At 37.1% G+C, this 14,587-nt stretch overlaps 1 protein-coding gene across 29 annotated transcripts in view; it reads left to right on the forward strand.

Moving 5' to 3' along the window:
- LOC127871938 (myoneurin-like) overlaps positions 1 to 14,587 on the forward strand; it is a 235,836-nt gene that overhangs the window by 24,559 nt on the left and 196,690 nt on the right. For all 29 annotated transcript variants that reach the window (XR_008045637.1, XR_008045627.1, XR_008045628.1 and 26 more), the window contains exon 4: positions 7,367 to 8,038. Coding sequence is in view for 18 of the 29 variants with exons in the window: in XM_052415217.1 (XP_052271177.1) it covers positions 7,367 to 8,038 (672 nt within the window). In the remaining 11 variants the exon portion in view is untranslated. The remainder of the gene's footprint in view (positions 1 to 7,366; positions 8,039 to 14,587) is intronic.

Raw genomic sequence — 14,587 nt, forward strand, 5'->3', positions numbered from 1 at the left:
TCAATATAGTCATCATGTACATGTATATTTCCCGACAAAAGAGCGCGAAAATTATGCGGCAATGCACAAGGTCAAGGTATACGAGTGTGCAAGTATTGATTTTTTATACAAACTGCGTAGCGCAGAGAACATTGAATTCAGTTGATTTCGGTTAAATGTTTCTTTGGTATTTTTAAAACAGTTATATCGCCAACAATTTGATATTTCTTTTAAAGTCAATTCAAATCAAACACGCCGTATCCGTGTTGTTACTGATAGAAGTAAAACATAATACCTTGACTTGTATAGTTTTTTTGTTGTGAGAGACCATCTGAGTAAACGCCGAAAAATATATCCAAAATGTTATTTTTTGTCAATGCCATTTGATCCATTATCGCACTTAATTGGCAGCGCCATCCTGTTGTTTCCGTGATTGTCACATCTTTTAACAGTTTGAACACGTACAAAGAGTGCCAATTAGACACTTGAACAAACACTATCACCCGCTGGACAGTACACACTAAATAATCAAATGTTGAGGGTTTTTTGTTTTTGGCGTGAAAACCCAGAGAAATGCATGTGCATTATACATCATCATAAATTTATTTAACTCTGCGAACTCTAAGTGCTACCTTGATATACTCGTGTTGTTTTTTTCAGCAAAACAAACACAATGTTTAACGGCTTTAATATATAGGCAATGATGTAATAACAACAAATTATTTACCACGATGTCATAATAACATGTACTTAAAAATAGAACAGTAATGTATTTCCGATTTCCGGCTTATCAAGCATTTGAATGTATGTACAACGCTCGGAAAGTAACGCGAGTAACACGAGTTATCCGCATTGGAGCCTGAAACAGAAAATAAATAAGTATAGCATATTTTAGTCCAAATAATTAGATGTAATCTACCGATTACATTTAACCTTTAAATGAAAGCGTTACTTAAACAATTTCCCGTGTCTTAAGGCGCGAATATTTTGCTAAACACTGTTAACAAAAGGGCTTCACGTTATAATTCTTAATGAAATGCAAAAATAAGTATTAACATAATTAATAACGTCAATTAACACACACGGTAAGATCAAAGTTGAAATGGAAAACTTATATCATATTTATCGTAAATTACCAAATTATTAGTTTCGTCGAAATCAAATACCATGTAGAGAAACAAGGTATTTATAACCGACCAATGACGAAACACTATGCAACTTTCAATTTACACAGTGCTACGCTACATGTATATTGCAACAATATGGAATTTGAACAGTGGTAGTGTATTCGGGCCTGGAATATAATTGATTGTAAGTTTTAATAAACATTCTGCTTATGCAATTAGTTAAATAATGTTTACATGTTATGTTAAATAATTATTGCATGATCATTCTTCTGCGCTGTTATATTAATTTGGAGCCGTTAAAGCTTCCAACATTACTTCATCACGTTCATGTCGGAACGGGAGTATTTTAGCTAATACGCCCATTGCATACAACAACAACAAAAGCTTTATTATTGCAATGTATAATGTAAGTGTATACATATATGTTACATGTACATTGTACATGTAATGTAGTGTAACCCTTAATGTAAATCTCTTAAAAAGGTGAACCACGGCGGTTCGCGGTGATTTGCGGTGATTCGCAATGATTGCGTAACAGCGAGATACATTGCGCGACAGTCGCCGAGACATCACCCAAATTTTCTTGTCGCTCGGAATCACCGCAATTTGTCACGTTGCATCGATTGCGGTGATGCGAGAATCGCGGCAAAAATCACGGGTCGCGTAGTGTAGCTCGGGACTACTGTTGGACACAGTCTGTCTAGTTTGGGACTTCTGTTGGACACAGTCTGTCTAGCTTGGGACTACTGTTGGACACAGTCTGTCTAGCTTGGGACTACTGTTGGACACAGTCTGTCTAGCTTGGGACTACTGATGGACACAGTCTGTCTACCTTGGGTCTACTGTTAGACACAGTCTGTCTAGCTTGGGTTTACTGTTGGACACAGTCTGTCTAGCTTGGGACTACTGTTGGACACAGTCTGTCTAGCTTGGGACTACTGTTGGACACAGTCTGTCTAGCTTGGGACTACTGTTGGACACAGTCTGTCTAGCTTGTGACTACTGTTGGACACAGTCTGTCTAGCTTGGGACTACTGTTGGACACAGTCTTTCTAGCTTGTGACTACTGTTGGAAACAGTCTGTCTAGCTTGGGACTACTGTTGGACATAGTCTGTCTAGCTTGGGTCTACTGTTGGACACAGTCCGTCAAGCTTGGAACTACTGTTCGACACAGTCTGTCTAGCTTGGGACTACTGTTGGACACAGTCTGTCTAGCTTGGGACTACTGTTGGACACAGTCTGTCTAGCTTGGGACTACTGTTGGACACAGTCTGTCTAGCTTGGGACTACTGTTGGACACAGTCTGTCTAGCTTGTGACTACTGTTGGAAACAGTCTGTCTAGCTTGGGACTACTGTTGGACACAGTCTGTCTAGCTTGGGTCTACTGTTGGACACAGTCTGTCTAGCTTGGGACTACTGTTCGACACAGTCTGTCTAGCTTGGGACTACTGTTCGACACAGTCTGTCTAGCTTGGGACTACTGTTGGACACAGTCTGTCTAGCTCGGGACTACTGTTGGACACAGTCTGTCTAGTTTGGGACTTCTGTTGGACACAGTCTGTCTAGCTTGGGACTACTGTTGGACACAGTCTGTCTAGCTTGGGACTACTATTGGACACAGTCTGTCTAGCTTGGGACTGCTGATGGACACAGTCTGTCTAGCTTGGGACTACTGTTGGACACAGTCTGTCTAGCTTGGGTCTACTGTTGGACACAGTCTGTCTAGCTTGGGTTTACTGTTGGACACAGTCTGTCTAGCTTGGGACTAGCTTGGGTCTACTGTTGGACACAGTCTGTCTAGCTTGGGTTTACTGTTGGACACAGTCTGTCTAGCTTGGGACTACTGTTGGACACAGTCTGTCTAGCTTGGGACTACTGTTGGACACAGTCTGTCTAGCTTGAGACTACTGTTGGACACAGTCTGTCTAGCTTGTGACTACTGTTGGACACAGTCTGTCTAGCTTGTGACTACTGTTGGACACAGTCTGTCTAGCTTGGGACTACTGTTGGAAACAGTCTGTCTAGCTTGGGACTACTGTTGGACATAGTCTGTCTAGCTTGGGTCTACTGTTGGACACAGTCTGTCAAGCTTGGGACTACTGTTCGACACATTCTGTCTAGCTTGGGACTACTGTTGGACACAGTCTGTCTAGCTTGGGACTACTGTTGGACACAGTCTGTCTAGCTTGGGACTACTGTTGGACACAGTCTGTCTAGTTTGGGACTTCTGTTGGACACAGTCTGTCTAGCTTGGGACTACTGTTGGACACAGTCTGTCTAGCTTGGGACTACTGTTGGACACAGTCTGTCTAGTTTGGGACTACTGTTGGACACAGTCTGTCTAGCTTGGGACCACCGTTGGACACAGTCTGTCTAGCTTGGGACTACTGTTAGACTCAGTCTGTCTAGCTTGGGACTACTTTTGGACAGAGTATGTCTAGCTTGGGACTACTGTTGGCAGAGTCTGTCTAGCTTGGGACTACTGTTGGACACAGTCTGTCTAGCTTGGGACTACTGTTGGATACAGTCTGTCTAGCTTGGGACTACTGTTGGACACAGTCTGTCTAGCTTGGGACCACTGTTGGACACAGTCTGTCTAGCTTGGGACTACTGTTGGATACAGTCTGTCTAGCTTGGGACTACTGTTGGACACAGTCTGTCTAGCTTGGGACTACTGTTGGACACAGTCTGTCTAGCTTGGGACTACTGATGGACACAGTCTGTCTAGTTTGGGACTACTGTTGGACACAGTCTATCTAGCTTGGGACCACTGTTGAACACTGTCTGTCTAGCTTGGGACTACTGCTAGACACAGTCTGTCGTGCTTGAGACTACTGTTGGACACAGTCTGTCTAGCTTGGGACTACTGTTGGACACAGTCTGTCTAGCTTGGGACTACTGTTGGACACAGTCTGTTTAGCTTGGACTACTGTTAAACATAGTCTGTCTAGCTTGGGACTACTGTTGGACACAGTCTGTCTAGCTTGGGACTACTGTTGGACACAGTCTGGTCAAGGACACTGTTTCAAAAAGTAGAAAAACGGGTTGTTTCTGGTCAATAAGGTAACTGTCATTTGCACCCATCAATAGATGACACTTGGATATAGCAAACTTGTATGGAGACCTTGCTGTGGATAGAAGATGGAGTGTTTCCAGCAAAGTCTGTGTAATTTAAACTTGGATGTAAAAAATGCATGTTCTCAATAACTGAAGTTTGGATAGAGGTATTGCACTGCTTTTTTTGTTGCAGAAATGCAAATATAGCTTTAGATTATGTTTGAGACGTATCAGATCAAATTCAAGGTCACTGTTATTCAAAATACGAAAAAGGTTTTTGGTAAATAAGTAGCTTGGATATAGGTATTGCTCTAAAACTGTGTATGTAGTTGTAGGTTGCCTATATGCAGTCCTAGCTTGGGATTAGGCTATTTGTTAAATTAAGTTCATAAGTAAAATGTTGAAAATTTGGTTTTGTTGTGTTGCCATGTTTCCTGTTGTTTGTTTGATTACTTTTTATGCTACCCTGTATGATGTTTAAATAATACTGTGCAAACACTTCAATATAACACATAAGGCTATAAGAAATTATTTTTACTAAAAAGAAATAAAATTGAAACCTATAATAGCCAGGGCTCTCGGAAAGGCTTATTCAAGCGTATTTGTACGCATAAATTTGAAAAATGGCGCTAATTGGAAACCAATTGAGAGTCCCCAGGACGCATCTTTTTGAATAACTATGTTTTTGAAGTCAATCCAATAACAAACAAAACCTGTAAAGCAACCTCCTATTTAAACTCAAGCTAACACAATTTATTTCCTCACACCTGTTTAACATGGAATAAATCAAGTACAGTAATGTTTCTAAATTGTCCAATAGTATTCCCACATCCCATCCTCTGGGGAGCTAAGCCCTGATAATTTATCTGACAGTATGAGCATGCTTCCAGTAATGTAATATTAAGTGACGCCTTTACAGTTTTAATTTCCTAGAAACTTGCCTCAACTTGGCATTCACATCAAAGACCTTTTTATGTCTGCTGACACCATTCACAACTTGCAGTTTTTTTATTCCCGCCGAAAAAAAATTCCGAGGGGATATAGTAATTGGTCCTGTCAGTCTGTGCGTCTGTGTGTGCGTCCGTCTTTCCGTCCGAAACTTTGTCCGGACCATAACTCCAAATCTACTGAAGGGATTAACTTGAAACTTGAAATATAAACAGATGGCAAGTAGGAGAATTGCAGTGACTAAGAACCATAACTCTATCTACCTTAGTTTTTGAATAATCTCCCTTTATTTAATTTCAAAGTAATTTTTTGTCCGGAGCATAACTGTAAATCTATTGAAGGGATTTACTTGAAACTAGAAATCTTAAGCATAATTCCAACACTATATTACTAATTGATTCTTGAAATATAAATAGATGACACAGCTGCCATGTTTTACAAATATTATTCTACTCTCTAAAACAAATGTTGTCATACAAGCAAACACATTTCGGCGGGGATTTGGCACTACTGTGACAAGCTCTTGTTAGGCATAGGTTTAATTCATGTCATCCAGAAACACTGTTGGTTTCATTGGTGTTTCAAATGGAACAAGTCACGATCAATGTACCTATGAAGTGTCATGATCCGAGGCAAAAGCATTCTTGAGTTATCATCCGAAAAATCATTTTACTATTTCGGGTCACCGTGACCTTGACCTTTGACCTTGTGACCTCAAAATCAATAGGGGTCATCTGCGAGTCATGATCAATCTACCTATGAAGTTTCATGATCCTAGGCATATGCGTTCTTGAGTTATCATCCGAAAATCATTTTACTATTTCGGGTCACCGTGACCTTGACCTTTGACCTAGTGACCTGAAAATCAATAGGGGTCATCTGCGAGTCATGATCAATCTACCTATAAAGTTTCATGATCCTAGGCATATGCGTTCTTGAATTATCATCCGAAAATCATTTTACTATTTCAGGTCACCGTGACCTTGACCTTTGACCTAGTGACCTGAAAATCAATAGGGGTCATCTGCGAGTCATGATCAATCTACCCATGAAGTTTCATGATCCTAGGCGTATGCGTTCTTGAGTTATCATCCGGAAACCATTTTACTATTTCGGGTCACCGTGACCTTGACCTAGTGACCTCAAAATCAATAGGGGTCATCTGCGAGTCATGATCAATCTACCCATGAAGTTTCATGATCCTAGGCGTATGCGTTCTTGAGTTATCATCCGGAAACCATTTTACTATTTCGGGTCACCGTGACCTTGACCTTTGACCTAGTGACCTCAAAATCAATAGGGGTCATCTGCAAGTCATGATCAATGTACCTATGAAGTTTCATGATCCTAGGCCCAAGCGTTCTTGAGTTATCGTCTGACAACCACCTGGTGGACGGACGGACGGACCGACCGACCGACATGAGCAAAGCAATATACCCCCTCTTCTTCGAAGGGGGGCATAAATATCATTGTAAGATAATGATAATGTTTTGTTTACAAAAAAAGTAAATGTATATAAGTGGGCAGAAGACAAATTTCCCAGCATGCAAAGGGTTAAAATCCTAGTGAGACCCCTGATAGCCAAACTGAGATTTTAAATGTTGTATAATACAGTGTTTTTTCCCTGAAGGGATGGGGCCTTTGCCTTTTTAGGGGGTTGTGTATCCTTATGTTTTGGTATTTAATAGGGAAATATTTTCAATATTGGGGGTAATAAAATGTTGTGCTCAGATCAGTTGCTTGATTTAAAAGAACTATTACAAGGGGTAGCAACCTATACCAGCTGCTGTAGAAAAAATACCGGGACTAGTGCGCTGTAGGGAACAATAAGGGAAACCCCTGATATTTTGAAATTTGCTTTGTAAAATCTCCAGATTGGAAATTATGATTCCTTTTAATTGCTTTGCCCTTAATTGCACAAATTGTCTTAATATTCTTTTACACGCCTTTTTGCTGAAATGTTTAATTTCAGTGCACATTTGATTTGTTCCCTTGCAGATAATGTGCTTTTTGAATGAAAATGAAAAAAATAGGTCCTTGCATTTTGGGTTTTTTGTTTAAAGCGTATTGAGAGTTTTTAATTTTTCCTTGATTTTGAAAGTGTCTTTTACTGATACTTTAAGAAAAATATCAAAAATCGCTGTTACATAAGGCACACATTTTGTTCATTGATCTTGTCAGTCTGCAGAAATAAAAGACCAATTTGCAAAAACTTTTACCATTTTCTGCAACAATGTCATGTTATTTTCATAGATCAACACCGCAGAAAGATGGAAAAAGAGAGACTAGAGAGAGAAAAAATAGAGCAGGAATTACTGCAACAACAACAACAGCAGCAGCAGCAACAAATGATGTACCTCCCACCAGGTCCTCGGTTTACCAAATCACCAAGTCAATACGCAGCCAGATACCAGAGCCCCCGACATCAGCCCTACAGTGTTCCTCGGCCACGTAGACCCCATGGTGTAGCCCAGATGTCAATGTCGAAGGTAGAAGAGACTGTGGTGAAAGCTGAGAGAGTGGATAGTGATGATGCATCTAATCAAAGTGGTATGGATAATCAGGGTTTGAAAACTAGTTCAAACCTTTCAGATTCCGGAGCAGATAATGATTGCCAAGGTGCGGAGTCAGATACTTCAAACATAGTGGGGAATGATTCTTTGAACGCAGAGCAGGGTGGTTCAAACGAGAGACACAATAGTGAAGACATTGTGAAACTTGAACCATTGACTGAATCAGAACTAGATTTAGAAATAACCAGAGTTGAGCCTGGGCAATCGACCCAAGAGGGCGAGGAATCCAAATGGGACCCTAATTCCAGCCAGGGGGGTGAGGATTGGGACCCTAGTGTCTCCATGGAGATGGGTTATAACCTTGGAGGGGCCACGGGGAGTGCAGAGGACATGACGGGCCAGCAGGGATACAGTAAGTACCTTATTATTGGCCTCTCAGCCTTGCTAACCACATCTTACAATTCATTGAATAGGATCATGCTTTTTTGGACCTTAAATTAAAATTCGATAGAGTTGTTATAGCTTTTAAATAATATTTTTAGCTCTTTTAAGAATTTGGTATGTAAAGTCACTCATCTTTCTACAACCTAATCCAAAAGCAAATTGCCAATTTGCAAAAAGATTAATAAGATATCTGAAATGGAGAGTCATTTCAAATTGATCATGTTTCAAGTTTCCCATTCAGTTTCATGTTAAGATGTGGTTATTTAGAACAGAACATGAAATGAACAGAGCAAGTTGTAGAACAAAGCTAGCAGCGCACTTGTTGTGTTGCGACCATTATGTATGATCTTTTTATTGAAAAAAATAAAATCAATTATATCTGATAGTGAACATGAGGTGGCCCTGAAAATGAATTTTCAGGACATTTATCTACTTCAGAAGTGCTATGAAGATGACATATACAATGTCTGTTTGTTGTCAATGTCATGACTTCAATTTTTAATTTTAGCATCAAACAGATTTATGTAAAAAATTAAAATCAATGTCTGCTCAAATTATTGAGGCCAAAGAATTTGCACGAGTACCAATCCATTAAAGTAGTATGTTTAGCAAAGTCAAAGGAGTGTTGACACCTGGTTCCTGAGAGGAAAATTTGCAGATGTGAGGAGATCCAAAGCATAGCAAGGTAAGATGTTAGTGATCATGGATTCAGATTGTTATGCGTAATGCTAGCTTTATTTTACAAAAACATTGAATCTTGAGTTTTTTGCAATGATAATGTATTTTGTTATTTTCTTCTGCTAATTGTATTCATACAAGTGGGCCCTAAAAAACATGGTTGAGACGTTATTTCCATTCTAAATGGTACTGTTTCATTTACAATTTCCAAATGCAAAACTGATTATTGATTCTTTTGAAAAATGTGGGAAATGTCAAAGTTATTGTTAAAACAAGGTTTTCTGATATTTGATATTTTTATAATATTAATTTTTGGTCCTTTCACAAAACCTGAATCAGCATAAAAATATATGGGAAACAGAAAAAATGATCATACATCAGGGCCCTCATTTGGCCGTTTTTGGGGCCGAAATTCGGCCCAAATCCCCCTTAAAATAGTATACTTTTTTCCCCTATTTCAGCTAAAAATTCCCCCCTCAAAAAAAAAACAACAATTTTTTTTTTTACTTTTATACCTTAGTTGCCAGCTGGTATTGTGCTATTAACCTTTGATTAAATGTATATTGATGTAAATTACATTAAAATATAGCAATTTTAAGTGCTGAATGGTTGGTGAAAAGATCTTCTAAAATTCCCCTTTTCGCACAAAATGACGCGAAATTCCCCCCTTTAAGGGCCCCGGCCCCAATCCCCCAAAGTGTAGCAAGGGCCATGTACATTTGTTTCACTTTTCGCTGTGATTTTCGAATTGTGAATGTGTTGTGAATTAGAAAAATGTGGGCAGGTGAGGGGTCTGTTAATAATGTAGTGGCAAATATCTGCCTATTTAGATTGTAACTTTAACTACAAATGTAATCATTTACAGTCTTACTTTTTATTTTTATTTGATTTCTGAAATTTAGAATTGAATATCAAACACAATTAAAAAGACAACTTTTGTCATTTTGCTAAACAATCAGATTAGAGCCTGTACGATCTTTTTAGATATATAGTCTAAAGAGGCAGTGAAGCATTCTGTTCATTTCATGATGTTGTTCTATGTTTATTTGTGTTTATGAACATGTATCTGTGCAATAGTAAACATGTATTTTATGTATATTATAAACTGTTGCCTGTCAAACATACTAGTTTATATGATTTCTAAATACATGTACATGTACCATTAAACTGTTGCCTGCCAAACATACTATTTGATATGATTTGTAAATACATGTACATGTACCATTCACTTATTCCCAATTTTGCTGAAAAGAAAAGTGAAGTCTGATTACACACTATACATCATCGTCATGTACATATAGACTTGCGTCCAATAGTTTGTCACATTCAGGGTTGGAATCCATCATTGTACCAACAGATTCCTACCTATGTCCTGTTAATAATTGTATAAAGGACATGGGATCAAGGGCTCTTGGTTATTTTCATCCCTGTTAATGTTTCTGTGTATAAAATAGGAAGTCTTGATGTCTGGATGTTCCTATGAAAATGCCTATTTGTGTCAAAGTCTGATTTTTACTCAAATCTAGTTGAATGTGTAGAAACATATATAATAATATTGTGATTGTACACAATGTGATCAGCATTTATTAATAGTTAAGTCATTGAGATGTTTTGGATTTGCGTTAAGCAGGATTAAAGTTTGTATTTAAAATTAGGTGATGAAAACTGTAGTTTTTGTTTAAACATTATTACAATAGTGTGTGAATTGTAAGAAGGTCACTGTTTTGTGAGCTACAATTCATAGATGATTTTAAATTAAGCTGTATTACTTTCCCATTCAACTTTTGAAAGTACATGTATAGACAACTGTTTTATGAAAACAGAACAGCCTTAAGTTTAAAATCCCTTTTTCTGTAAATGCAAAGTTTGTAGAATTCTGTGTAATATTTGTGTTGTTAATATCCTCATACGATGCAGGTAATACTATTTTCTTGGTACTTTGCTTCAAGATAATCATATTTGTACATGTTACTTATGGGCTATTTTGTGTTGTAATTTACATACAGTATATTTCAGGTGACAAGGTAATACAATCTTTAAATTCACTAAATTCATTTTAAAGTGAGATTTCATTGCTGTTTATACAAGGAAATGAACATACCTCTAGATATTGCAGGCACTAGAAAACAGGAGGTAGCAAAGAACAACTGGCGACAAGGACGAAATCAAAGCTCTGAGGTGCCTCAGATTCAACTGAGGCTTGGCTTTGCCTTCCTGGTGCCTTTAGTTTTTTAAATGAAAAGTGGGTTTCGCCAGTCCCCGAATCATTCTGCCGTGTACAGAGGGAATGAAAACTGGCTAGAAAGAATGACATATTGACTTACAAAATTGGAATGCTTCAATCATTGCATATTTGTGCATGTTGTTAACAATTAAGTGTCATATAAAAATAAATGTTCATGATACTGTTGCAGACTTCCTGAAAACTGTTGGTTTAATTAATGGACAAGATTGACACATTGTGATTTGGACTGATATTTTATGTCCCCCAGTATAATTATTGTATTTGCCATCTGTTTGTTGGTTTGTTTGTGTCAAACTTTAACATAGGCCATAACTTTTGCAATATTGAAGTTTGCTACTTGATATTTGGCATGCATGTGTATCTCATGGAGCTGCACATTTTGAGTGGGGAAAGGTCAAGGTCATTCTTTAAGGTCAAAGGTCTAATATATGGGGGGGGGGGACATAGTGTTTTACAAACACATCTTGTTCAACAAATAATCGGTCTGATGATTTTTTGAAAATCTTAATTCTTCATTTAGCTGCATTAAACAAACATACATGTATATCAAAGTAATTCAATAGAAATTCATTATTTCATGTTATAAAACAGTTTGACGTCTTCTGCCCATGTCACTCGTGACTATCTTCTTTTCATAAATATGCCTTTATCAAATGTATTATTAAAAGCAGCTATTGGCCTTAATTAATCATGAGGCTTTTTATGCCCCCGAATCGAATGTTTTTGGCCTGTCTGTCATTCTGTCCCAAAACTTTAACTTTAACTTATAACTTTTGCAATATTGAAGATAGCAACTTGATAGTTGGCATACATGTGTATCTCATAGAGCTGCACATTTTGAGTGGTGGAAGGTCAAGGTCAAAGTCATCCTTCAAGGTCAAAGGTCAAGTATATGGCTTCAAAGCGGCGTCAAAACTTTAACCTTAGTCATAACTTTTGCAATATTGAAGATAGCAACTTGACATTTGGCATTCATGTGTATCTCATGGAGCTGCACATTTGAGTGGTGAAAGGTTAAGGTTATCCTTCAAGGTCAAAGGTCAAATATATGGCTTCAAAGCGGGGTTATATGGGGAATTGTGTTTCTGACAAACACATCTCTTGTTAACCATGTTGTGGGTTTTAACATTTACCCATAACAAATTTAAACATAAGCCTCAGCATGGAATACAAACAACTATTAGTCAAAATATTTATACATAGAAGAAATTTATTTTTACAAATTTGGAAAAAGCCATTTCTTTGAGATCAGTGTCCAGTGCAGTGCTTTCCACAGGATTTTTGTCAGGCCCCCCCGGGTCTGATAGGGGTGGTATGGGATTAAAAAAAAAATTTAATGTGTCAATTCACGTTCTGTGGTGCGTTATAACTCACAGAAAAACAGCGTCAAAAGACGTCATTTGGTGCGCTTATATGACTCTTCAAGAAAATCCCCCAGTCATTTAAAAAAATATATATATATTTTTATATTGTTTGTTTTAAACTTTCCCGCAAAGATAGTAAAATCTCGACTCGAACGATTTCTCAATACATGCGTTTCAACCCGACTCTATTACTGTATACTTACTACTTTTCAAGTTTCTATTTATTACCTGATAATCCCGTTTATTCCGTTTTTATAAATCACTTTCTGGTAAATGTTTACGATAAAAGCTCTAAATTATTTTTTTAACACAAACCTTGCCATTTTTCTTTAGTATCAAATAAATTTTAAGTGACTTTTTATAGATTTGATGAAATATTGCCTCTGAACATGCGTCAATCCCCTGAGGTGTTGTGTGCTTGTTAAAACGCTCAATACACGCACAATACACATGTGATGTTGTACATGCTGCATAATTTTGCGCTCTTTTTAATTGAGAAAAAGATTCGACACAAAATAAATTTGCACTGCTAATTTGAAGCAAGAATATTTTAACGTTGCGGTGACATTTACATTCGGAAGTGTTTCGGATTAAAAACGCGTTAACATCGACTTACGGGAATGGGTTTCGGATTACAAATTTAATTATTCCCATTTGAGATTTCAACATATATTAACAGTTGTGTTTTGAATTCAACGATAATTTGTTTAAACACTTTACGAGTCGAATAAATGTTTTGACGGAATTATGCATGAAATTCACGTTGTCCATGAGGATTACAGCCGGTTGTCATCATCAGTCTTCTAAGTATTGATTATCAGACGACACATTTACAAGTGTGCGTAATTAATTCAATGAATTTTTTTTAAAGCGCATTACGTGTCGAATTAATGTCAAATAAACGAGGTGAATCAATTCTATAAATGGACATGATGAAATATACATGTATTGGAATAAAATTGTTATCGCATAATTGTAACCGGGAGTTATTTGCACAACTTTTTCACTATAAGTAATTAATTGTTTACCACTTGCAATTTATTTATCGTATAAATTATGAGTCATAGGTAACACTTGTTTACAGTAAAAAGGTGTGATGATGATGCCCGAAACCGTCTTTAATGAACTGTACTGTACTAGTTACCGGTTTTATATTACGTAAATGGTTTAACTTCTTGCTAATCAAGCTGTGATAAACTCTTACTTCAAGCCCCAAGTCAATCAAAAATAATGGTCGATAGTTAACCCCGCCCTCATAAGCATTCTTGTAACCGATTGGACAATGAACATCACATTTTGACGACTGGAAAGTTACCTGATATATCCTTTTCAGCATTTAAATGACTGTAATGTGGCTAGAATAATCGACACGTGCGTCTTATCAGTGGATTATCCGTTACTCCATGTGGTGTTTATGGCGATTACTTGTGAAAGTAGGTAACGAGTGCTCTTTTAAAACAGGAAATATTGATACACTGATAGAGAAACCTTGATTTTGTTTGACAATCTCCACTTTCTTTTACTGAAAAAGACACTGCTCGGAAAATTTCGAAATTCAAGCGCCCCGGCAAGGGATCGTTAAATGGCCTGTGGAAAGCACTGGTCCAGTGTAATTATGTATAATTATTCACACAAAATAACACTGGAGTCTGCAACATTATTTGAACTGTTCAAGTGTGTTACAGATTTAAACAAATCATATTTTGTTTTTGCAATACTTATGGTAATTTTGTAAATTGGTATGAATTGAAAAAAATATATATGTACAGTACATGTATACTTTGTTTAATTATTTACTTTGTATTTTATGTTGATTAATGTTCATACAAACCAAAACACCTTTGAGAGATCATGCTTTATTTTTTTTGTTAGGTAATTATATCTTTGGTCCAATTTATTATGGCTGGTTATCGGACAGAATGAAAGACACTTTATTTTTTGGGGGGGAAGTCTCCTGTTGATATGTTTAGTTATTTATGCTTGATGTAAGTACATTGGATATCAATGTATTGGTTTTGTTAATGCTATATTTATATGAGCTCTTGAACTCAGTTTTATCAATGAATTTATTAAGTGACAGATTTTAGAAAGACCAAATATCTTGAAAAAAAGTCTCATTGATTGTAATTTAAAATGATATAAAGAAAATATGCATTTAGTTCAGCACATTTAAACTATTCTTAAGCACCATCACCTTTACAGTTTATGGAATCAAGGGCTTGGTAGAAAA

Source organism: Dreissena polymorpha, chromosome 3 (assembly GCF_020536995.1).
Source record: "Dreissena polymorpha isolate Duluth1 chromosome 3, UMN_Dpol_1.0, whole genome shotgun sequence".
Classification (NCBI taxonomy): Eukaryota; Metazoa; Mollusca; class Bivalvia; order Myida; family Dreissenidae; genus Dreissena; species Dreissena polymorpha.